Raw genomic sequence first — 24,312 nt, 5'->3', positions numbered from 1 at the left:
TTATTTTTCACAACCATAGGCAGAATCTGGCAAGCAATCTTCTATTAAGCTGTGTTTGCTGACATGTTTATATTCAATTAGTGGGGGGAAAAAACTTCCTGCATTCACCATGGCAACGGGAGCTAGAACGACATGGCAACCTGCTTCACTCCGCTGCCCTTCCCTTCACTGTGGTAGTAGGATGCAGAGTATCCTGGGTTTGGAGCATTTCCTGCTGCCACGGTGAAGCTAAGCACAGTGGGCTAGGAGAAGGCAGAGCAGAGCAAGCTGCCATGTGGCTTTGGTTCCCGCCACCATGGGGGAGTGTGGAGGGATGACCCCTGCTGCTCCTTCCTCAGGTTATCCCTGGGCCCCATCAATAAGAGGGTTGAGGTGGCCACCACAGAGCCCCCCGAAGCATGGAGCGGCCTCCCAAACCATTCTATGGCTCTGCTCTTGACTTTGCATTATGGCACTACATCCACACAACTCCAGTGTGTACCTTAGACAATGTCTTTTTCCAGATTTTCCCCAATCCTCCTGTGATGGGGCGAGCCGCCTCCTCCCCACTGACACCGGCCCGCCCCGCACCGAACCCGCGGTCGCCCTGACTCTCCTGGGAACCACCCGGAGAGCGGGGACGAACTGCGGTGCCTGCTCCGCCGCCGCGGCCCAGCTGACGAGTGACGCGGCAGGGGTGTGGCTGGCGGAAGAGCGTGGACGCGCAGAGGGGGAGGGGCCAATGGGCGCGGCGCCTGACGTCATCAGGGCCAGACGCCAGCGCGGTCTTTTTTAAAAGCCCCGTGGAGCCAGAGAGGGGGAGGGAGCAGAGGGGAGCGGGGAGCGAGAGGGAAAGCGAGAGGTAGAGAGAGCAGGAACGAGCAGAGGAGGGTGGAGAGAGCTTGGTACAGCACAGAATGGGGGGGTGGAGGTAGCACAGACCCGTGGAGGCCACGGGGGTAGTGGATAGGGGGTAGGAAGAAGCCCAGGACGGGTGAACCCGGCGAGCTGGTGTGCTTCGAGCAAGCGCCCCACCAGCGAGACAGGTCTCCGCTCACCTGTCCTTAGGGCCCTGGGTTGGGGTCCGGGAGAGAGGGTGGGCCCGGACCCCCCCTACCCCACCTCGGGGTGCTATCACCAAGGGGCTGACCGGAGAACCCGAAACAACAGGGAGAGAGGCTGGCCTCGCCTGTTACACCTCCCTTCAGCCAATGTCTGTTAGCCTTTCTTCCATGCTGGCCTCCATTCATGGAGCATCTTCTCAAAACCTCCCCATGAAGCCACCACCTTCTCTTGACTGAAATTATTTCTTAAAATTCACTTGTGCCAGATCATCCACACAAAGTGAGTCAATATACTTAAAACAAATACCCGACCAAAAAAGTATAGCCAGAAATCAAGAATTAGCATAGGAACAATAGAAATGTACTATTCTAAACTATCAGAGCAATAGAGCCTTAACAAAATAAATTATTCTAAATATGCTAATACTGTATGCCATGATAAACATGCTAATTATGTGCAGCTGTTGTACTGAGAAAAAATGTCTAGTGATTCCAACCTCCTTATCTTACTAATTCATCCAATTTTTTTAAACTGAAAAAAAGGGGGGCGGGAAGGATGAATGGAAACAAGAGATGAAAAAACAAAGACAGAATTAGAATTTGACTATTACTGTAGTCAGTCTATTGGTGCCATCTAGTGGAAGAAGGTGATTACTTTAAATGTACCAAACATTTATATTATTTATATCTACAACACAATATCTAAGTATATTTTCTTAAAATGATTATAGAAAAATGCAGAAGGAAAAAATTCTGAAAAAGAAAAAATCATTTAATGTTACAATTTAATATTTAAAAGCAATAATAAGGGTGCCTCAGATGGGCACTCTTAAATATCTGAACGGTTTGGGAAAAGGCTATCATCTCTTATAAAATTCCCCACAATACGTAGCAAAAATATCTCTGCAAATGGAAATATCTTTCAAAGTGGTATTACTTTTTAAATGTGCCAGCTGTTTACAATCTGTCATCCAATGTTTTTTTTGCAATGACAGACACCTATTTAATCTTAGGTTAACAGATTTTGATATTTGTTATTTTCTTTACTCTTTTCCTTAGTCAAAGATGATAACTGTCAGGCAGATAGACTGAAAATCTATCAGTCTGGCTACTATATGGCTTTTCATCCGGGTGCTGATTTTGACATGACCTTAGAGAATGTGGGGAGGTGATTTAAGTTCCTCTTAGCTGTGTGGTCACGAGCTTCTCATTAGTCCCGGGCAGGGGGTCAAGCCTGCAGAGGGGAAAGATATCTCTCCCCAAACACTGAAGCTGCTGCAGCCAGTGGGGAGGACCCTCTTCTTGCCAGCCCCAGCATGGAGATGCCATAGCAGGTGGAAAGGAGCTCCTCCCTGCTGGTCCCAGCACTCAACTACCATGGCCGGGGGAAATGGAGCCCCTTCTTGCTATCCCCAGCAGGAAGATAAGCCTGAGTCCCAACCCCCTTTCCCACCTTTAGTACTTCCCAGCCCTGAGCACCTCCTGCATCCCAAAGCCTTCATCCCCAACCCAGAGCCAGCATGCTCTCTTGCATCCTAATCCCCAGCCCTAAACCCCTCCTCAAACCTGCAGCCCAAACCCCATTCCCAACCCTATCCCAGAGCCTACACCCCCAGCCAGAGCCCTTGCACCCCAACCCTGTCCTAGCCCTGAGCCCAACCCCAGCACCACCCTAAAGCCTGTACCCCCAGCCAGAGCCCTCACACTTCAGCACCCCAACCCTTTGCCCCATACCTGAGCCCCCTCTCACAATCAGAACCCCTTGGCCCATTCCTACCACATTAATTTTATGTGCACCAATACGAAGGTGATGTGTTGCACATCACCCCCACAATGATGCACATCAGAAAATTCATTCCACTCAGGGGGAGGAAAAATTAGAGGGAACACTAGAGATGATGTTTACAAAATACACATTTTGCTCTTTCAGTACAGAAAACAAAACAAGTGATATTCTCTACTATGCTATGGCTCCTTTTAACTGCTCTGGTTATACAAGCTTTACTGACTTTGCTAAGAAGTTATGCTAGCCTAACCAACCATGTATGAACATCCCATCTATAAATGGAACTCTCAGGTGGTTCAGAGCTAGATAGCACCACTACTCCAACTCATCTTTCATCCCCCACAGCATGTCTGGGGGAAAGAGGCTTGGCTGGCATGCTATCTTGCCTGAGGCCCTACAAACTGGACTTTGTGACAAATAGTCACAACAAAAATCACACAGCACACATTCAGCTACTCCAGTCCCAAGAGAACAGTCAGTTATGCCAGATAAACTGGCACCCTAGAATGATCTTACGGCAATGGCAGTATCTGTAGCCAATCCTGTAATAAATAACCTAAAGGTTTATTAACTTGGAAAATGAGGTAAGAGAGATAGTTACAGGTTAAACCAAGCATTATCATCCAAATCTTACGAGTTATAGTGATCTGTCAATTCAAAGTGTCTTTCAGAGTAGTCCTAGGAGGTGGTCACTTGGGATTTCTGGGTCCAGTCTGGTGTGTCTAACTGTCAAAGTTCAAAAAGCCAAAAAGATGGATTTTTTTCCTGTGACTTAGTTATATTTCCTTAATTTATATTCCAAGTCCACAGGACAAGCTTCAGTGCACATAGCATTTTCAAGGTGTGACACTACCATTAACTACCAGTTCTTTGGATTTCAAAGTTCTTTGATGGTCTAGCTGATTTTGATAGTCTTTCTGGATGGGTGTCTGGATTCACAAATTCTGAGCGAACATTTTCAAAGATATAAAGCAAAAAACTTACATGTTTTTTACAGCTGTGGTCACCAACCTATTTATCACGATTGACTAGTCGACTGAAGGGGCACAACCAGTCAATTGCGAGGTGGCCCCAGTCCCCCTTTGTTTTTCTCCACTCCCAAGAAGAAGCCCGCACTGGTGCTACAACTTCCTGGGAAATGAAGGAAGCACTTGCTTCCTGCAGTGTGGGGAGGGAAGTCCCACAGCTCTGCCAACTACGCCAATTCTGTCAGCCGACGGTCAGGGCAGTGTGTGTATGACATGATCCAATGCTCAAGCTCTCCCTATATCTGTCCCTTATGACCGACTGAAGTTCTTTTTAAAATTGTGCTTGGTTCTGTTACAGCAACTGAAGGAGTCAGGTCACAGCTTAAACAGTTACTATTTTATTGTTACAGGGTAAACTTAGCTGTTAAATGCTACTACTGTGTTACAGATAACACAACCACTACAAAGGACAGGACAGAAATTACACTAATAAGTCACTTACAGGTACCATGAAACCCCTTTGGTTCTCTGAGCTCTTATTAAATGCATGCAAAATAGACACCTAGCAGATATATATTTTCACCCCTGTGTTCCAGACTTGGCGTGGCCAGCGTCTTTCTCTCAATCCCTCGGGAAGAAGTAGGGCGAGGTTGGGCGTCCCACAGACCTCGGGAGACAATCAATACCTGCCAGCAGGTGTAGATGATTGGAGCTCAAATGGGGTGGGCTACTTAAACCCCTCTTTATATCCCTTGGGTCATGTAGGCTTCTTCCTGGTCTCAAGTGGCCAATTAGGAAAAATGGCTTTGAATGCCAAGTTTCCCACGAAGGGTGCAAAGCATAATTCACACCTGGGAAAATGCAGCCAATGGGCACCTCTGATATGCGATGGGCGAACATTCCTCTCCTGGGACAGTGCAGGCATGTGAATTACTGGTACTAGCCATCAGGGCGGCGGGAGGCCCCGGGTCGTCAGCTAGCCCATTTACTGTCTAGTTTCTGTTTATGGCAGAGTCAGGAACAGGCAGCACACCTGCGTTCCCAGGGCATCAAAGGCTGACTGCCTTTCTCTTGCTCTCTGGGGGGAGGGAGGGGACAAGATGGGGTTCATGTCTGGCTACAGAAGTCCCACAGCTGTGCGCCAGATCTGGCATCTCAGGAAGCACATGCGATGTTCCTCCCCTCCCCAAAACAGCCAGTGCGCTTCCTGAGAAGTCAGATCTGGCGCGCAGCTGGGGACTTCCTTCCCTATGCTGCCTGCCTGGTGGCCTTCCTGCAGCAGGGGTAGGGGAGAGGAGAAGTCCCGGGGCTGCGCACCAGATCGGACTTCTCAGGAAGCACGCACATTGCTCCTCCCCTCACCACAATAATAGGTGTACTTCCTGAGAAGTCGGATCTGGCATGCAGCCCTGGGACTTCTCCCGCCCCTCCCCCCGCACATAAAGGCAAGCAGGCTGCTCGGGGAAGGAAATCCCCAGCTGCGCACCAGATCTGACTTCTCAGGAAGCACACCGGCTTCCACCAGCACCCTGCCCCTGACCAGACCCCCATCCAGCACTCTGCACAAACACCATCCAGCTCCCTGCCCCTGCCTCATGGCCAGACACCAACCAGCACCCTGCTCCTAACCCCAGCCAAACATCCACCAGCACCCTGCTTCTGGATTCCCCCTCCTGGCCAGAAACCTACCCCCCACCTTCCTCCTGTACCCTATTTTCCACCCAGATTCTGCACCCTCATCCCTATCCCACTCACTGGCAGCCCTGTCCTGTACACTGGATCTCTTATTTTTGGCCCCACCTCAGAGTGTAGAGGGGCCCACAAATTCCACTAACCCTGGAACTCCAGAAGAGTTAATCTGGCCTGAGGCCTTGAATCTCAGTCCTACCTCCCCTCCCCCCCACCATGGGGCTGGAGTGCCAGGGGACTGAGGTGTCTCATTTGGGGCCACATCAGTGAGGCTTAGGGGGTTTTGGAGGGGTTGGTTTTTTGCAACTCACTTGTGTGGTCCCCAACTGATTTTTCTGTGCGTCAATGATCCTGACCCAAAACAGGTTCCCTGGCCCTCCCATAAATAAAGACAACGCTGAAACATTTTGTTTTGGATATAATATTTTATTTGGGGGCCAACAAGCCCCAAATTGGGGCGAAGCTCCCATCTGGCCGCAGAATCATAACACTCGTGCACCCCCCCCCCCCAGTCTCCAATCCTGAGCCCATCATACACCGGATCCCCTTGTCCTGAGCCCCTCACATCACCAAACTCCTGCACCCGCATTCCCAGTCTTCTGCCACAACACTCCTGCACCATCCACACACTGCAAACCTGTGTCCTGAGCCCATCACACACCCAACCTCCCTACTGTGAACCCCTTATACAACCCAACCCAAAATCCTGCACCCTCACATCCACAAGCCTGCGGCTTGCTCAGCACCCCAACCCTCCACCTAACCTCAACACTTTCCAGCCTGGAACCCCCTCCCTGAGCCAGTATCCCCTTCTCCATCTCCTCCTGCACTCAAATTCCGTCCCAGAGCTTGCACTTCTCACCCCTTCCCATACCCAAATCCCTCATTTCCATGCCAGACCCGCACCTCCTGTCTCAGCCCAGTGAGTAAGGGCTGGGGATAGCAAGTGATGGAGAGGAAGGGAATGGAAAGGGCAGGGCCTCAAGGAAGTGGTGGGGTCTCAGGGAAGGGATGGGGTAGATCTTGGCTTGCCGTGACATTTAAAAAGTGATCTTAGGTGTAAAAAGTTTGGAGACGACTGTTTTACAGCATGGAATAGGAATGTTAGCTATCAGTTAATTGAACAGTTAGGTAACCACATGAAATCTTTGTAGTTACTCGACTATTCTATTGTCCCCAGTGACGGGTCTTGCAGTCAGTGTAATTCAGCCCCACTCCCAAAGAGCCTCCTGTCTCCCCTCGCTTTAAAAACTAGCTCTCCTCGTGGACCGCAGACCGGCTACCTGCTGTCCCAACTGCTGCCTCTGACACAGAGACAGCAATGCCGTGTGGCGGCAGCCCCTGTCCGCAGGTGAACTGGTCTGGTCTCCAGCTATGAGTTTGTTAGATCTTAGCTAATGCCTGCAGTCTCAGCAACAGCTGGCACCTGTTTTGCCAGCATCACTTGCACTAAAATGGTATTAGATGGATCAAGGAGAAAGATGTTGATACCTTTAATCGCTGTATCACTGATGTAAATCCCGTCCAAATCAGTGGTGACTATACAGTACAAGTTGAACTTCTCTAAACTGGGACTCTCTGGTCCGGCAACATCTGCAGTCCAGGAGGAAGCCAGAAGACCTTTGTGGTAGCAGGCTCTGGCATGGCAGTGGGTTCTGGGGGGCTGGGAGCCTGATGGAACAGCAGACTCCAACAGGGGTGGTTTCCCCAGCTTGGTAGCACTCTACCTGGAGGCAGTATGGAACAGAAACAGTCAGGACTGTCTCAGACCATTAGAAATCAAAATGAAACAGAGATCGCTTAAGTGACCAGCATACAGCAGCACTGAGGAATTCTTGCCATCTTACTTGCATATTTCAATTAATATTCTCAGGAAAAAAAAATGTTTTTACTTAAGTGCTTTTTTCCTAAACACTCACCGAGAGATAAAAAAGAAATCTAAGTGGAATGAAATTACTGTTGTAATTAGGACAAGCTTGTTATGTTAGAGGCCTATTTAATAGTTGTATGCAGAAACTGCCATAATTAAAAAGCAGATTTTGACAATAATAACCATAGTGTAGAATATAAAAGTTACATTTACAAAAACATATTAGTGTCACAAAATGATACAAACTAATCCCTTCAGGACACATGTATTTCAAACCAAACAGCTTAAATGGAAAAGCCTTTTTGGGAAGTGCATAAAAGAATACCTGCCTGTTTGCTCTAGGAACTCCTAGGATGGACATATGTAAGCCACAAAAGGCAATTCTGAAAAGAACCTAGACAGAGATGATCACATCAGACAACAGAGTAAGTTTTATGGGTACAAAACTTCAGCAAAAATCATGTACTTCCTTTACAATCGGCAAAAACACGTACTTTAGTATTTTATTCTAAATCAAGGCAGACCAGATGACTCAGAAAATTGTAAAAAACCTTCTACATTTCCCAATGTTGATATTACTTAAGAGTTTCATATAACTCACTATAGGCTGGATCAATATATTTGAATATTTTAACAACAACAACAACAAACAGATCAATAACCCAGCCCCAAGAGAACTGGAAAAACAGAAATACATATAGGAAATAGGTGTGTACATGTTCTTATACAGTACATTTAAAAATTGTTAAATGTTAGACTTTAAATATTAAAAAAGCTACATACAGAAAAAAATATCCTTTATAATAGCTATACAGTTTATTTTATTTTTAAAACACCAACAATATGAACAATGCTGGTCAAGAATCAAAACAAAGAGAGTGTCTAGCCCTAAAATATAAAAGACAGAAACAGAGAAAAGAGATTTCTCATACAAGCAATTTAATGTTATTTGGTAAAGATTTCATGTGATTAATTTAAGGTTACTTGCCCAAGATACCACAATTAGAGGTAATATGTAAAATGTTGTAAGCTTTATATCTTTAAATGGGCATGAAGGGGTCTAAATTCTAGTCTACACTAAGAGGAATTTGCCAATATAGTTATACTGGTAAAGCTATACGAGCAAAACCTTTTAGTGTAGAGTTAGGTTGGTGCAAAAGTGCCTATACCATATAACTCATGCCTGTTCTTCAGTCTGGCATCAGCTATACTGGTACAAGTACAGTAATACTAGTATAACTGCACCTATTCTAGAACTTTTACAGGTGTACCTATGTTGGTAAAACAAAACAAAATTGAAACAAAAAAAACATTGCCACTCATACAACAGACACCATTATTCTGGTAAAACTTTTTAAGTATAGGCTAGGCCTAAGAAATAGCTAGTAAAATACAGAACGGATGACTGACTGACAGTTATTTTCCATATTTCGACTGTATAGTTTACACATTGATTCATGAAAGGCCTTATGTTGCAGCCTCTTGCAATATTGTCATGGGATTTGTGATACAGTACTTGGTTTTTTAGTTCAAGACCAAGATTCTGTGCATAACTCACTAACCTCTGACTCCATCATTGCTATTGATATCCTAGTTCAAACTGCATTTATTTTCGTGCAAATGTTAAGTTATTTTAAAGACAGAACTAAAAATACAATTTGAAAATAAGCAATTTTCAAATGCCTCATGTCTAAAGTTAAACTGGCACTGCTAAAATTAGTACAAGCTAAATTTATATTCTAGAAGGAAACTATTATTTGATGGTACCTCTTTAAACAATTAATGACAAAACACAATATGCTAATAAAAGTAATAATCATAATTACTCCAGCCAAGACAGATTAGGAATTTTAGAACTCACTACTCAAAACTTAAATGAATTATGAATGCATAGATCAATGAAAAAACTAAAATAACAGCACTTTGAAAGACTTATAGAGAATATATGTGTTTGCTCATGCCTTGAGTGCAGGGAACTGAACTTGATGACGTCTCAAATTCTAGTACTCTATGATTTTATGTGCATTGCAGAAGGAACCAAGAAATAACAACAATACAAGTATGCATTGAGGGTTAAGTTTATGAAAGAGATAGTGGCTATGACTCTGTGCGAAAAAACTGTGTATATGTGTGTGTATATGAGAGACAGAGGATGTGTGTGAGAGAGACAGAGCGTGTGTGTGTGTGTGAGAGAGAGAGATAAATGCAGTGTGTGTGAGCATGAGAGACAGAAGCAGTGTCTGTGTGTGTGTGTGAGACAGTGTGTTTGTGTGTGCTGGGGGTGTGTGCTGTCCTTTTAAGTACAGTGGCATTCAACAGTCTGAAAGCTTGTTCAGAGAGCAGCACCCCTAGCTGTTCCACCTCACTCCTGAGCCTTGTCCCCCATTTTCCCACTCAGCAGAGATGGGGTACATATGCAGGGGACATCCTGACATCAGTGCTTTCTCTCTTCTGCACAGCAGACAGAAAATCTGGTCAGGGTGGCTCCAAGGCAGGGGCCAGAGGTGTCCTGCTTATAACAGCCCTCTGAGCTTTTGTCCTGTTCACCCGTATCAAAGGCCAACCTTGTGTAGGATAGGTAGAATTGTGTGCCACCAGCAAATTGCTAGCATTTGACCCCATGTCATCTGACCAGTTTTCTTAGCGTTTGCATGAAGATGCTGAAAAGGATCACAGAAAAACACAAATTTACTTTTATCTAGTATCAGCAAGGAGAAGAGAGCCCAAAGAAGGAACATTCTAGTTCTGTGGCTAACTGTTGCCTGGAGCTATTTTTAATTTTTGCTGAGCTCCTAGATGGTTTATAAATTGCTGAATGCACAAACAAAATTAAAATTAATATAAAAAGTCATCCAACAAACTATGAATTTATACGTGGCTGAAAATAAAATAAATACTATATTGTATTACTATCTCAGCCTTCAGCAGTACTAGCATGATGAAATAAAACTCTGTAAGTATATTATCAGGAAAAACAATTTCTTTTTAATCACCTCTCATACATAAATGTGTCCTCTGTCTTACTGAGATGCATCTATTTCTTAGTTAACTTCTTTATCTTCTCTGCCCTTTCAAAACTTTATTGTGGATTCTTCACAATTTTGAGTTTAGTTGTCATTTTTAATGCAATCCTTGTTTCTATCAAAATCATATTTTTAATGCCAATAGAGACATAGATATTCAAAATGACCATGTTCCTCAGTTCTTCTGAATGAAACTGAATAAAATGTTGGATTAAAAGATCAACTTTACAAACGCACACAATAAATTTACTGATAAAAGCTATTCTAACAGCATCCGACACCTTCACCACCACCACACATTACATTATTCATGTCATCCTCACTGAATTATAAGCCAAGCAAATCAAAAGATGGGGCTTGTTGACTGCTTGTGACTAGCAAAATTTCTTTTGTGCTCACAGTGCTGAAAGCTGATCTAGAAGCACGTCTTAAATTAATGAAGCTGATGCAGGGAAACAGAGCATAGACACTAAATCACTTCCTTCAGCACAAAGAATCTTACCTATCATTAATCCCCAGTATGCCCTTCCTCCACGTGCACACTTCCACAGCCATTGTGAAGGGGAAATCATCATTCTTCTCACTGTAAATCATGTAGAGATGCTCAGCAAATAAACAAAGTCTTACAATCAATTAAGATACCTTAGTGGAATGAAAAGCTAAAAATTATTTAAACCCTCAGAAGCAAACATATTCCAAAGATTTCCCAAGAAAAAATTAATCACAGATATTTATGATATTATAAAATTAAGAAATAAAGGCCTTATTTATCTTAGGATTGTCTATATAGCAATCATCACCATAGGCTACAGTTCCCTCAGATCTCTTCCTCCCAGCTCCATATTATAATTTCGATTTCCCTTTGCTTTTCTTATTCTCCTCATTCTTTCCTTGTCTTTACTCCATAAGCCTGATCCCCCCTCTATTGTCTGGCTCCTATGTAGCTGTCTAGACCTGTTAAAAGTTAGTGCAATGTAGGTTCAAAATGCTGACAAATCACAATTTTCTGTTCCCTTAATACCTTGAATATTATGTACAGTTCTGGTCACATCATCTTAGAAAAAAGATATATTAGAATTGGAAAAGGGCAACAAAATGTATTAAGGGTATGGAACAGCTTCCATATGAGGATAGCTGGGACCATTCATCTTAGAAAAGAGATACCTAAGGGGGGGGGGAGGAGGAGTATAAAGAGATCTATGAAACCATGAATAGAGTGATGACAGTGAATAGGGATGCGCTGTTTACCCCTCTACAAAACACAAGACCCTAAGTCACCCCATTAATTAATAGGCAGCAGGATTAAAACAAACAAAAGGAAGGACTTTTCAGACAATGGTTAGTCAACATATGGAAACTGTTGCCAGGGGATGTTGTGAAGTTCAAAAATGTAAGTGGGATAAGAAAAGAAAAGTATAATTTCATGGAGGACAAATCCCTCAGTGGCTATAGCCAAAATAATCAGTACCCCCTGTCCCAGGTGTCCTTAAACCTCCAGCTGCCCGAAGCTGGGACTGGATGACAAGAGATGGATCAATGGAAATTGCCCTGTTCTGTTCACTCACTTTGATGCATCTGCTAATGGTCACTGTCAGAAACAGGATACGAGCTAGATGGACCATTGGTTTGACACAATATGCCCATTTTTATTTTCTTACTTTGATGGTAACAAGACTACACAAGGTGCAAGGCATGGAAAATCAAGTACTACTGTCCATCCTTTCCTATCTTCCATATTTTATCATCCTGCACTCACCTATCACCATATACTGATATTTTCCATAGCTTGCTTTATTCTTCCTTCTTTTGCTCTGTACTTTGGGCATCCCTCTTTCTTAGATCTTCTCCAAGTAATCCACCTTCTCTCACTGTCAGTGTAGGGTTGCTAATATCCTGACTGCAAAAACCTGGCTATTTTTGCTATGTCCCTTCTCCAAGGCTCCACCTCTGCTCACTCTATCACTCACTGTCCCCGACCCTTGCACATTTTCACCAGGCTGGGGCAGGAGATTGGGGGGAGGAGAGGGCTAAGAATGAGGGATTTAGGGTACAGGCTGGGGCTCTGGTCTGGGACAGGAGGTTGAGGTATAGGCCTTGGGAGGGAGTCTGCATGCAGGAGAGGCTCAGGGCTGGAGCAGGGATGTAAGAGAGGTCGCAGGCTCCAGGTGGTGCTCAGCTCAGGTGACTCCTTGGAATCAGCTAGCATAACCCTTAGGTTTCTAGGCAGAGAGGTAGCTAGGGAACCCTACTGATGTCTGTAACACCCCTGCATCTCCCTCTGGCCATGGATCCTGACCAATGAGAGCTGCAGAATTAGGGCTCTAAGGAGGGCCTGCATCACAGGTGGAGGAAGCAGGCAGAGCCCTCCTAGCTGCACCTGCCCCTTTCAACTGTACTAACCCACCCCTGCCTTTTAAAAACAAAACAAAACAAAACAAACACTGCTTAAAAGATACTATGAAGTATTACAGTTATTGTGTGGATTTAACTTGCTACAATTTATAGCTTATTTGCAAGACCTATTCTAGCCGCATGAAATCTCTGTATGTATTCAAATATATTAGTCTGCGTGTTGAAGTGTTCATAGAACTTCCTTTCAGATGTAGTTTCTTGGTTCCTTAAAAGAAATACCTAGACCAGGGGTGGGCAATAATTTTTGGCCAGGGGCCACTTCAAAAATTTTTGAAGTGGCCGTGGGCCAGGACGGAAGGGCTGGGGTCAAAATGCTTCTGGGCTTCCCCAGCCCCGCCCCCTGATTGGCCTGGAGGTGGGGGGAGCGCGTGAAGCCTCCTCCCACCCTAACCCGCCCTGTAGCTCCTTTTTTGTGCCTTAGACTTTCTAATTTTATCTCTACATCCAGTTCCTCCCTAAAAAAGCCTGTCTCTTATAGCTTTCTCCACCTTCTAAAATAAAAATGTTATCTTCAATGCATTCTATGAACTACTTGGACAATCAGTGCCCTGCTATATTCATTTTCCAACAGATGCCTCGGCAGTTTAAGTCTCCCCATCACCACCAAGCCCCATGCTTTGTATAATTTTGTTAGCTCAAAGAAAGCCATGTCATCCACCCCATTGTCCTAGTCAGGTGATCTGTAATATGGATTTTATAATGCATTTAATCAAGTAATTGTGTAACTGCTGAAAAATTTCAGCAGTTACATGGTTACACACAGGGGAGCAGTTGGCTCCCATCTGCAGTGCTCTTTGCCTTGTACTGGCTCCTGCCTCGAACTGCTACCTCTGATACAGAGGCAGCAGTGTGGCAGGATGGGGGGAAGTGGCTCCCTGGGAGTTAGTGGGTGTAGGCAGCTTTGAAGCATAGGAGGAGTCTGCCTGTAACTGTGAACGTTAACTTTAATTTCATGTTTGACTTACTTCTGGGCTTCTCTCTCAAAGGTGGCTGAAGTTAAAAGCCTAAATACATAGTTGGGCATCTGAATAAAAGAGATCTAATTTTTATCAGTGCCTCCCCACTGAACTGTGCGTGTGTTGGGAGGGGTCCGTGCCGCTATGGGAATCTCTGGCCACCAGATGTGTGTGCGGGGCCCTGCATGTTGCATTTGTACAGCACCGTGCACAGCTGGCGGGGGGAGGGGCTCATACCTTGGCGCGGGTTCGCAGCGCCTGCGCAGCTGCAAACAACGCAGGGGCGCTCCAGCGGCCGTTGCTACCCCCAGCCCCTGCTCCCACTACAGGAACCCCCACCGGGCTCCGGGCGCGCGGCACGAAGGGCTGTAAGAGCAGCACGACGGAGATGTACACGTCACTGGAAACCCCGTCCCGCCCCGCCCTGCCCTCTAGCGTTCCATCCGCCTCCACGTGAGATCCCTTCCACCCTGAACGTCCCCTCCCCCCCCCCACTGGCGCATGCGCAGAGTGCAATAATCCACCCTCCTCTCTGCGCCCGCAAAGGCGGGGCCCATCCCATCGCCGTTTAGCGCATGCGGACTAGGAGAAGGTGGCCTGCGGCGGAAGTTCCGGTGCATTTTCTCGTTCCGGTTCCGGGTCCGTGCCGTGGCGTCTGCAGTTGCTACGTGTCCTTAGCGCGAGCGGTTTGGTGCCGGTGCCCCAGGTGAGAGCGGCGACGGGGCTGGTGCGTGGCGCGCGGGGTTCTTGAGGAGCGGAGGGGTCCGAGCGGCGCCGCTTTCTGTGTGGGGCCCGCACCCGTCCCCGAGCAACGCGCCGGGCTCTGGCCGCTGGGAGCCCCCTCGGTGACGTGGAGCGGGGGGGGGCGGTGTGTGGAAAAGATGGGGGTCGCCCTTGGGGCTGTAACGGGCCGGCGAGCCTCGCTGCGGGCCCGGGGGTTCGCTGACCTGATGTGGGAGGCCGGAGTCGGCTTCCAGCCCGCATTCAGCGAACCCTCCTCCCTACTGCCCCCGGGTCCGAGGGCTCCAGGCCGGTCTCCTCTGGGTGCCAAGGGAAAGGAAAGCTCGAATCCGGCGACATCAGCGATCTCGGATGGTCCATTAAATCCTGGCCCTAATCTACGTCGTCTAAGCCTGGGTCACCTCTTTTCCCCTTCTCCTTTCCTGCTGGAAGCCCCCCCCCCATTTTTTTAAAACTTTTTGTGCGGATCTTGGTGAGTCATTCTCCTCCTTTCCTTCAGCTTCAGGAAGAAGCAAATGATGAATTACGTCAGGGTCCTGTTCCCTGTCTCTGGCTGTTAAGTTGTGTGGTAGTACAAAGAATAAAAACTAGTATGAACATACCAAATGTTGGGGCTAGGGGTGTTAAGGACTAGTCGCTCCTCCTCCCCCTCTCCCTCGTGCTGCCTCTATCAGATAGGGGAGGGATGGGGGTATTTCAAAGGGGCAGTGCCACAGGGAGCCTGGGATCAGCTGTGCGTTTCAAAGCAGCAGCGCAAGGTGGAGCCTGGGATCAGCGGGGGGAGTCCTCTAGACTAATTGAATAGTCGATGCAAAAATGTGTTGACTATTCAATTAGTGAATTACATGCTACTTACATACTTGGTTGAGGCATTATATTGCTCAGTTCCAGCTCACGCTGGGTTCAGGAGCTCAGACCACCCATAGACAGAGGCTGCTGCCACCCTGCATTGCTGCCTCTATCAGAAGCAACAGCACAGGGCGACAGGTAGCTGGTCTGCGATGGGAGCTGGTTTTTAAACTGGTTCCCCTCGCGGATCAGCTCCCACCTGGAACCCAACGCTGGTGCCTCTGATAAAGAAGCAGCAGCACAGAGTGGCAGGAGACTCCAATGGAGTGAGGCCAGAGCTCACTAGCTACCAGCACCACCCCACAGGGACTATAGAATCCTCCACTAATGGATAAGCATTCATGAAGTTACTCATCTATTCAGTTAACGGATAAGAAGTACCCCTAGTGTTAACTAGTGATGTGAGGGGTTAACTGGTAAGCCTCATCTTTAATGTGTGAGACTTACCTGTTCTGGTTAACCGGTGGGGGCTGCTCCAGCCTGGGCTGGAGGGGGGAAAAAGAGAGGAGGTGGTACTACAACTCAGCTGAGCTGGAGTGGCCTCTCTGCCAGCTCCCCTTTAATTGGTTAAATGTAAAGCTTAACCCATTCACCTTGCATTTCTCAAACTGTGGGTCCCAACCCCCTGAGAGGGTTGCGAGCAACTTTGAGGGGGTGGTGCAGCAACTTGGGGGGGGGGGGTCGCAGTATCACAACGTTTGAGAACTCCTGCATTAACTTATTAAACAGGATTAACTGAAACTTGAAGATCTCTGAAAGGCATCACATGGCAGCTGGATCTTGTCCTTTGTATATGCAAAAATCTCATTTCCTATCTAGAATTTGGATTATGGTGCACTCTTCATATTGATAATCCCATTGAAATGTGTTCAGATATTTTACAGGTGAAAAATTTGTGATAGTATTGATAATCCCATTGAAATGTGTTCAGATATTTTACAGGTGAAAAATTTGTGATAGTATATCAGAAAGCGAGTTAGATTCTTCTTTGTTTACTAATTTTTATACTTTAAAATAGTGGAGACAAATGAAAATACAGGCAGTCCCCGGGTTACGTACAAGATAGGGACTGTAGGTTTGTTCTTAAGTTGAATCTGTATGTAAGTCAGAACTGGCGTCCAGATTCAGCCGCTGCTGAAACTGATCAGTTTCAACAGCGGCTGAATCTGGACGCCAGTTCTGACTTACATACAGATTTAACTTAAGAACCCCAGGCATCCCCAAGTCAGCTGCTGCTGAAACTGACCAGCAGTGGCTGAATCAGGACGCCTGTGGCAGAGCAGCTGGGGTGCTGCCGGGTTGGTCCAGTAGCGGCCAGAGCGGCGCTACAGGACAAACCGGCAGCGCCCCAGCTGTTGTACCACAGGCGTCTGGAGCAAAGCCGCGGAGCACGGGGGCAGCGGGACAGCCCAGACGCACCGTGGCTGTCCTGCTGCCCTCGGGCTCCGCGGCTTTGCTCTGCTTTGCTCCCCGTCTCCCTGGTCTGCAGACCAGGGGGACGGGGAGCAAAGCGGCGGAACACGCAGGCAGCGGACAGCCCAGACACGTCTGGGCTGTCCGCTGCCCGCGTGCTCCGCCGCTTTGCTTCCTCCCCCTGGTCTGCTGCAGACCAGGGAGACGGCTCCGTTTGTAACTGCGGTTCCAACATAAGTCGGATCCGCGTAACTCGGGGACAGCCTGTAGAGGGAAATGAGGAGAATGAGAACATCAAATAGACCTGAAGTGGATGTAAGAATTGGATGTCAGAGTTCATGGTTCTTTGGATTGATGAATTGACTGTTCTAATGGACATGCATCCATCTCTTGGATGCAAAATATAGATTTCCTACAGCTTTGTAGACTTAAATCCCCTAGAAACCTGACATGTATGATTAAACATTAACATTTTAACATTCAGTACAACATATACAGTAGAAGGGCAGGGGTGCACAGGGAGAATTTGCCTTTAAGATATGAAATGATTTTAAAAAGTTACTCTTGAAGCTATGTATTAAAATGTGACATTCTTGCAGGAAGTCATGGATCAAGTAATGCAATTTGTCGAGCCCAGCCGTCAATTTGTAAAAGATTCCATCAGGCTTGTTAAAAGATGTACTAAGCCAGACAGAAAAGGTAAAGTATGCAAAAAGAAAGATTAAAGGAAAAAAGCCCCTAGGACCATGATGTTCATTTCACTTGATATTGTCTGAAACCGCCCCCCCAACCAAACAGGCAGACCCAGTATTTAGGTATAGTAATGGATATCCATTTTTCATGTTAACTGAATCTCAATTTTGCACTTGTGTAGCAAACTATTTATTTTCACAATTTTGTCTGAAAAGCATGAGAAGCTCTTACTTCTGTGTATAACTTAAACTACAGAAGACTCACTTACAGTATCATCTGACCTAAACAGGACTGACACATGGTCAGATTACCGAATATGTCAGATGATACAGACTCTACTGTAGAGAGCAAAGGAACAGCTGATGCTGCTCCTGCGGGGAACGTCCCCCGCAGGAGCAGCATCAGTTGTTCGCTTGCTCTCTAGGAGAAGCTGCTGCTGCTGCAGCTCCTGCCTGGCAGCGTCCCGGCAGCAGCAGCTTCTCGCAGAGAGCGACGGGGCAGCAAGCGGGGCCAAGACCGCGCTGTATACGACCCTGCAGCTCCCCGGGAGCTGCAGAGTCAGATAAAGTGGAGTGTTGGATTACTGGGTGTTAGTTAATCCGGACTTCACTGTACTTTGAAAGTTTTGTGGTATACATCTTGCTGAAATCAGACTTGTGATAGCAGCAGTATGGTAGTGTCACTTTAAGCTAAAGTGTTTCTGAAATGTAAATTGCTTAATTTCAGAATCCTTTTGATAATGACTTCTATGGACACTTCACAATTGGTATTTGAGTGCTCAAATCTTGTCCAGTGTCACTAACTTGATTTAATTTTTCTTTCGGAAAGTGAATGCATTAGTACTTTAAATTAAATTTAACATTCCCATTGTTAAACAATCAACTAATTGACTAGTTGCTGGATTTTCCATCAATTAGTTGATAAGTGGGGAGCTGCAGTGGGGTTAGCTCCTGGCTTGGAAGCTAACCCCACTGTGGCTCTGCCTTCTAAATGTTTTGGTGCTCAGCAGGGGTACCCAGTGCAAGCCAGGAATCAGCTGTCCCGGCTCATGTTGGGTCCCCTCCGCTGCCCTTTAGCCTTTTAAATGTATTAAGAGCCTGACATTTTACATCTCTTGTTTACAATATTGTCAGTGACTTAAGTTCAAGTTTCCTTTAAGCCAGATAAGCTATATGTGATTCTATATATGGCAGGGCTGCCAAGTGATTAAAAAATGTAATTGCAATTAGTCGCATGAACTGTCCCTTTGAAACGCTGTGAGGATGTTTCAAAGGGGCAGTGCTGCAGAGGCCCGGAATCATCTGGAGTCCTCAGGTGACCCCAGGTTCAGTGCAGCTTCCCGTTTGAAACGCAGCAGCGGTGATACAAAGGGGCAGCACTGCAGAAGCCCGAGATCAGCTGGAATCCCCAGCTGACCCTGGCTCAGTGCAGCATTGCCCTTTGGAAAGGCCACCCTGGGCCCTTTGGAAAGGCCGCGGGAGCCTGGGGTCAGCTGCCCCTTGGAAACGCTGGACCAGCACTACAAAGGGACAGCATAATGTAGACCCAGGGATCATTTGGGCACTGCAGCTGATCCCAGGCTCCATGTTGCATTGCCCCTTTGAAGCACTGCTCTGCTGCTTCAAAGGGGCAATGTGTTAGGAGCCTGGGATCAGCTGGAGTGCCTAGCTGATCCCTGGCTCTGTGTTACGCTGCCCCTTTGAAGTGCCAGAGCAGTGCTTCAAAGGGACAGAGCAGCATTAATGCGTTAAAAAAATCAACGCATTAATCCTGCCTTGTGTTAATCGCAGGATTTGATCAATTCACAGCCATAATATATGGTAATCTCACAAGTATTAATCTCTAGAAACCTAGTGTTTATTTTTAGAAATTACTGTCTTTGTCTTCAGATATTACCATCTTAAGTGAAACTTCTGAAGTACCTTTTTTTTAACATGGGAGAAACTTTCAAAGTCGCTAATCTCTCCATGATCTTTGTAGTAACTTAATCTACTGCATGTTTTAAGTAGTAGGTTTACATTTGCAAAACTAAAATGTATAATTTCTTAAATTACAGAATTCCAGAAGATTGCCATGGCAACAGCAATAGGTTTTGCAATAATGGGATTTATTGGTTTCTTTGTGAAATTGATCCATATCCCTATTAACAACATCATTGTGTAAGTAAATCTGGTAAACGAGCTTTACTGGTATCAGAAAATGAATAGCAAAGTTTGTTCAGCTTTGAGCAGATAATTAAACTTGTGATTTCAGTGAACATAATCAGAAGCCCACTTTGTTATTCATTTATCAAAATACTTATGTGGCCCCATCATTATAAGCATTTTAGTTTCTTCATCTGTTTCTTGCTGTAATCATTCAAGTGTTTTCAGTAAATATTTGCTTTCAGCTATTAGTGTTTCATCTTTTGTTTGCTAAATATACTGCAAAATTTTAGTACTATTCATTGCAGCTGTAGCTGAGAGGAGATGGGACAAAGCGATTAGAAGCTAAATGTTGTACAGTTAATCTACTCCAGGGGGAATTCTGCACCATTGTGTAATGCAGAATTTGTGCGGAATTGGGCTGCTGGCTGCCAATGGGGCCACTGGACTCTAGGGATGTTAAGGTATGTCTACACTTGCACCCTAGTTCAAATTAGGGATGCAAATGTAGGCATTTGAAATAGTCAATGAAGCGGGGATTTAAATATCCCGTGCTTCAGTAGCATGATCTTGTTGGCATGTTACTCTGATCAACAGCTGTTTCGGAAGTGAAAGTGCGCGCTGCGATGCGTTGGTTCGAACTAACTTTACTCATTTTTTGTTTCACTTTCGAAACACCTGTTGATTGGAGTAACGCGCTGGCGAGATCATGCTAATAAAGCGTGGGATATTTAAATGCCCGCTTCATTGACTATTTCGAATGCCTACATTTGCATCCCTAGTTCGAACTAGGGTGCAAGTGTAGACGTACCCTTAGAATGCAACTGAATAGTCATGTAACTTCATCAAATTTGAGCAGTTACATGGTTATTCTATAATCCTCGGGGATGGGGATGGCCACCAGTGCACTTCTGTCCCTGAGCTCAGACCTCCCATGGACAGGGGATGCTGAGTGCTCTTCATTTAAAACTCAGATCGGTGATCTAGGACTGAGCCAGCATGCTGATCCAAATTTTAAATGCAGAGCACGCAGGGGAGAGGTATGATGTGGTTAACTGATGCAGTGGACATTAGGGACCTCAGCTGATTAACTGATAAGCCTGGATTTATCAGGTAATCTTGTCAACTACATGCATTTTCCCCAACCCTACCCCCCTGCCTGAGCTCGGTACAGACAGACTGCTCCACATCCCGGGCAGCTTGTCTGCGTATGGAGCTGGTGAAAGAGGCAGCAGTGTTGGGTTGCAGGGGGCTCACCGGGAGTGGAGCTGGAATGCACTGGCTGGGGACTATTCAATAATTGTGTAACCGCTAAGATGTCATGGTGTTATGACTATTCAGTAACACAATATTTAACATGCCTAATTTAGACCGTACGGAAGATAGTTTATTGGATTTTGCGCTGATAACTTTCCACTTAATTTTTAATTAGAAATTTCCTGACACGACTTGAACCCTGGTAGAGAAGAATATTGCAGAGAATGTAGCAGTATAAATGAGGCATATAGTTGAGGGGTTAATGTTTTATCAGAAAAAGACACACAATAAAGCTGCTAATTCGTAGTACTAAAAATCTTTATTAAAAGTCAATTAGTGTTTCCAATTTCACATAGCTTTTACTTTTGTACAGTCTACCACAACTTGTGTATTAAGGTTTTGCAGATGAACATTGAGCCTTAAATTAATCTGGTAAATAGCAAGACAAAAGTTACTAATACTGAAGATTTCAAATACTACATTTAAGACTTCTTAATTGGTTAACATAGCAATTGTTTTGGCTAAGTTGTTCGCAAACATTTCCCTTGAAGGGACTTGTTTTTCAACAGAAGTTTCAGGATCCTTTTCCCATCCTATAAAAGTGTGTGGTTGTAGTAGTTTGAGATCCGTTTATTATCACTTTTGGAGCAAATTTGTGATCCTCAAATTAAGAAATCAGGCTCATCTTTATTCCAAGACTAACAAGCTATGTAATGTCTGGGCTGTTTTGAAGGCATAGCGAGGACATAGTTCCAGTTAAAATGGGATGATGTAACCTAAAATAGCAGTCATCTATATGAAACTGATCAAACTCTCTTTTTCTACAGTGGTGGCTGAACACTCATCAAGAAGATTATTTACCTGAAGCTTGGAGTGATGGACAGCTGGGGGGGGGGGGGGGAGCTTTTGTTTACTAATATTCCATAAGCCTGTATCTTGTTTGTTTACTGCTATAAACCAGGTGAAGATTTAAAATAAGCTTGATATTTGAGTTAGTCTTATTTCATTTTACTGCATCTATGAACTTTCTAGGCTGAGTAAATAAATTATCAGTGTGGTGGTAGCTGCACAATAAGTGAGAGGCCTGCCTTTCTTGGTTTATTGCTTTCATCACTAGAATAATTATTTACCTATTACGACTTTTGGCCCAGTATTAGGAGGCACTAAAAAAATCAACTCAATGTATTCATATGAAAAAAAGTTAACCTGTTGCCATTTTCCTATATTATGTCTTGTGCTGGGGGGGGGGGGGGGGGGGCAGTGAACCCCTACAAAAAGGAATGTGGTTATATAAAGTAATGTCAAAAGCATAAAGCAAATTGAAAAAACTTCAGTCTCAGTTGAAAAAAATTCAGTCTAGTCTTTGAGTTGAAATAATCTTTGGTTTTACTTACAAAAAGTATGTTAGTTTTTCAGATCTTGTTCTAAATACCGTCTCATTAAGAGTCAACAATTGAAATACACACTTACAGATCACCACACAGTTGAGGGCCCTTATCCTTCCTTACCAAATGGACTTTACAGTGTCTTTGCAGTGCTTTTGAAGATGGTGCAACTTGACACTAACATAAGCACTAAATTTGCTGTACATAAGAACTTTTGAAATCTGATGATGTAACACGACATGTTTAGTATCTATTCTCTTTTGAATGACGTCCTATACGTTTTATTCCACCTTACATGAACAGATTCTTTAAAAGAAAATATACCAACTTGCTTATCAAGGTGGTCTCTTCAAATTTTCCTTTACAAATTAAAATGCAACCATAGCCAGTTGTATAAAGAACTTGCATGGACTTCTGCGTACAATGCTCATGCTGTTGTGACAAATTTAAACATTTTAATCAATACAAGGTTGCATCTTACCAGTTTACTAGCACTTGGTTAGTTTAATGTTGCTTACTTTCTAAATCGTACTTGACGCTGGGAAGCCACAGTAAAAGGGCAGCACAGACAGCAGTATTAAAGGAAACAGCCTGGTATTCTAAGAGTCACTGTAGTGGTATTAATCATTGCTGTTCTCTAAGCTTTGCAGCTGGCTTTTAACTTTACTTCACTTGAGTTATGTTACTAAACAGTGGGGCAGACCAACTTGTTCTAGTCACCATTAAACAGCAAAAGGTTTGTTTACTTACAACAGTGCTGTATTATAGTACTTGTTTTAAGTCAAATACACACACAAACTTTACACTATCAATTAAATTTTGACTTGTGAAGGGATTTTGATCACTAGTATTAGTTCCATGTTGATTTAACAGTAATAAAACCTAATTAAGACCTGCTCCTGCAAGGAGTAAGCGTAGGTCAGTTTGTGCCATTTTTAGTCCTGTTCAGTGACTGTTGGTTTAGGAAGTGCATATATCCTATGCCTGGAACTTGAGTGAGGTATTCAGTCAGTTTTCTACTATCTTCCTAAAAGTGTATTTACTCTTGCCATAATTCTGTTTTTTGTTAGTGAAATTTTCCAACATGTTTAAAGTCTTTGGTCAGCTGAAAAAAGGCAGTTGTAGTCTTAAGCATTTTGCTAATTTTTAATACCCATTGTCCACAGCAAAGGTTTAGCTGTCTCTATGGTCACAACTCCAGATTCATCGTACGTATTTGAAGTGCTGACAAGCGTTCCAAACTTTAGCACATGGTTAGCTGTAAATAATAAAAATAGTTTAGGTAAACATCAGGGGAAATTTTGCAGTGGCATTTTAAAAAACAAACTGTTAAATAATCAAATGAAATGACATTTATATCCTCTCTGGCTTAAGTGGTTTCAATTTCATGTTGACTGCAATGAAAACAATACAGCTGGTCCCCAACTTACAAACGAGTTACGTACCAAACACTAGGTCGTAACTCGATCTGTTCGTAAGTTGGATTACATTCACTAACGTACGGCCACACTGTTCGTAAGTGTGGATTTCGTTTGTAACTCGGGTTCTGGCTGTATAGGAGGTTGGTCGTAAATACAAATGGTCGTAAGTTGATCCGTTCGTAATTCGGTGACCGGCTGTATACAGGCAGTCCCCAGGTTACGTCAGTCTGACTTAAGTCAGACCCCTAATTACGAACGGGGGGGGAGGGCGCAACTAGTGCGGGGTGCCCCCCCCACTATTGCCGCCTCCGGCAGTGCGGGGGGCACTTCCCCCCAGCAGACCAGGGAGATGCGGAGCGGCTTTTCTCGCCGCGGAGGACGTGGGCGGTGGGACTGCTGAGATGCACCGCGGTCCCGCCACCCGCGTCCTCCGTGGCGAGAAAAGCCGCTCCGCATCTCCCTGGTCTGCTGGAGGGGGGGGGGGGGGGAAGGCGCAGCTAGTGTGCCCCCCCTTCCCCCAGCAGACCAGGCTTTTCTCACCGACGCCTGGGGGGCTGCCAGATTGGATCGGCTGAATCGGACACGCCTGGGGCAGAGCAGGTGGGGTGCTGCTGGGTTGGTCTGGTAGCATCGACCCTTGGAGCTACTGGACCAACCCGGCA

At 45.2% G+C, this 24,312-nt stretch overlaps 2 protein-coding genes across 10 annotated transcripts in view; one reads left to right on the top strand and one right to left on the bottom strand.

Annotated features, from left to right (window-relative positions):
• Positions 1-24,312, bottom strand: part of TPK1 (thiamin pyrophosphokinase 1) — a 506,485-nt gene that overhangs the window by 47,972 nt on the left and 434,201 nt on the right. For 6 of the 8 annotated variants that reach the window (XR_016348922.1, XR_016348921.1, XR_016348920.1 and 3 more), the window contains one exon: positions 10,882-10,962. Coding sequence is in view for 4 of the 8 variants with exons in the window: in XM_089776507.1 (XP_089632633.1) it covers positions 10,882-10,962 (81 nt within the window). In the remaining 4 variants the exon portion in view is untranslated. Of the gene's footprint in view, positions 1-7,769; positions 10,017-10,881; positions 10,963-21,144; positions 23,488-24,312 lie in introns of those variants that run through there. The other 2 variants (XM_089776510.1, XM_089776509.1) reach the window with 2 other exon arrangements.
• SEC61G (SEC61 translocon subunit gamma) lies at positions 14,350-21,925 on the top strand. 2 transcript variants are annotated; one of them, XM_006124115.5, is made up of 4 exons: positions 14,350-14,453; positions 17,350-17,449; positions 19,500-19,602; positions 21,672-21,925. In XM_006124115.5, exons 2-4 carry the CDS (start codon positions 17,356-17,358, stop codon positions 21,679-21,681), a joined length of 207 nt encoding a protein of 68 aa, XP_006124177.1. In that variant the 5' UTR covers positions 14,350-14,453; positions 17,350-17,355; the 3' UTR covers positions 21,682-21,925. The 2 variants fall into 2 exon arrangements, with proteins under 2 accessions (XP_006124177.1, XP_089632642.1); XM_089776516.1 differs by lacking the exon at positions 21,672-21,925 and having other exon boundaries at positions 19,500-19,606.

The sequence above is a fragment of the Pelodiscus sinensis genome, chromosome 2 (genome assembly GCF_052426305.1).
Source record: "Pelodiscus sinensis isolate ZL-2025 chromosome 2, ASM5242630v1, whole genome shotgun sequence".
In the NCBI taxonomy this organism is placed as follows: Eukaryota; Metazoa; Chordata; order Testudines; family Trionychidae; genus Pelodiscus; species Pelodiscus sinensis.
Note: the sequence above shows the minus strand (reverse complement) of the source record. Positions and strands in the feature narration are given on the sequence as shown.

Excerpts from the sequence above, each read along its gene's own strand:
- SEC61G (XM_006124115.5), top strand. The coding sequence starts at position 17,356 with ATGGATCAAGTAATGCAATTTGTCGAGCCCAGCCGTCAATTTGTAAAA. Across the intron at positions 17,450-19,499 it reads TACTAAGCCAGACAGAAAAG|AATTCCAGAAGATTGCCATG; the intron begins GTAAAGTATGCA and ends CTTAAATTACAG.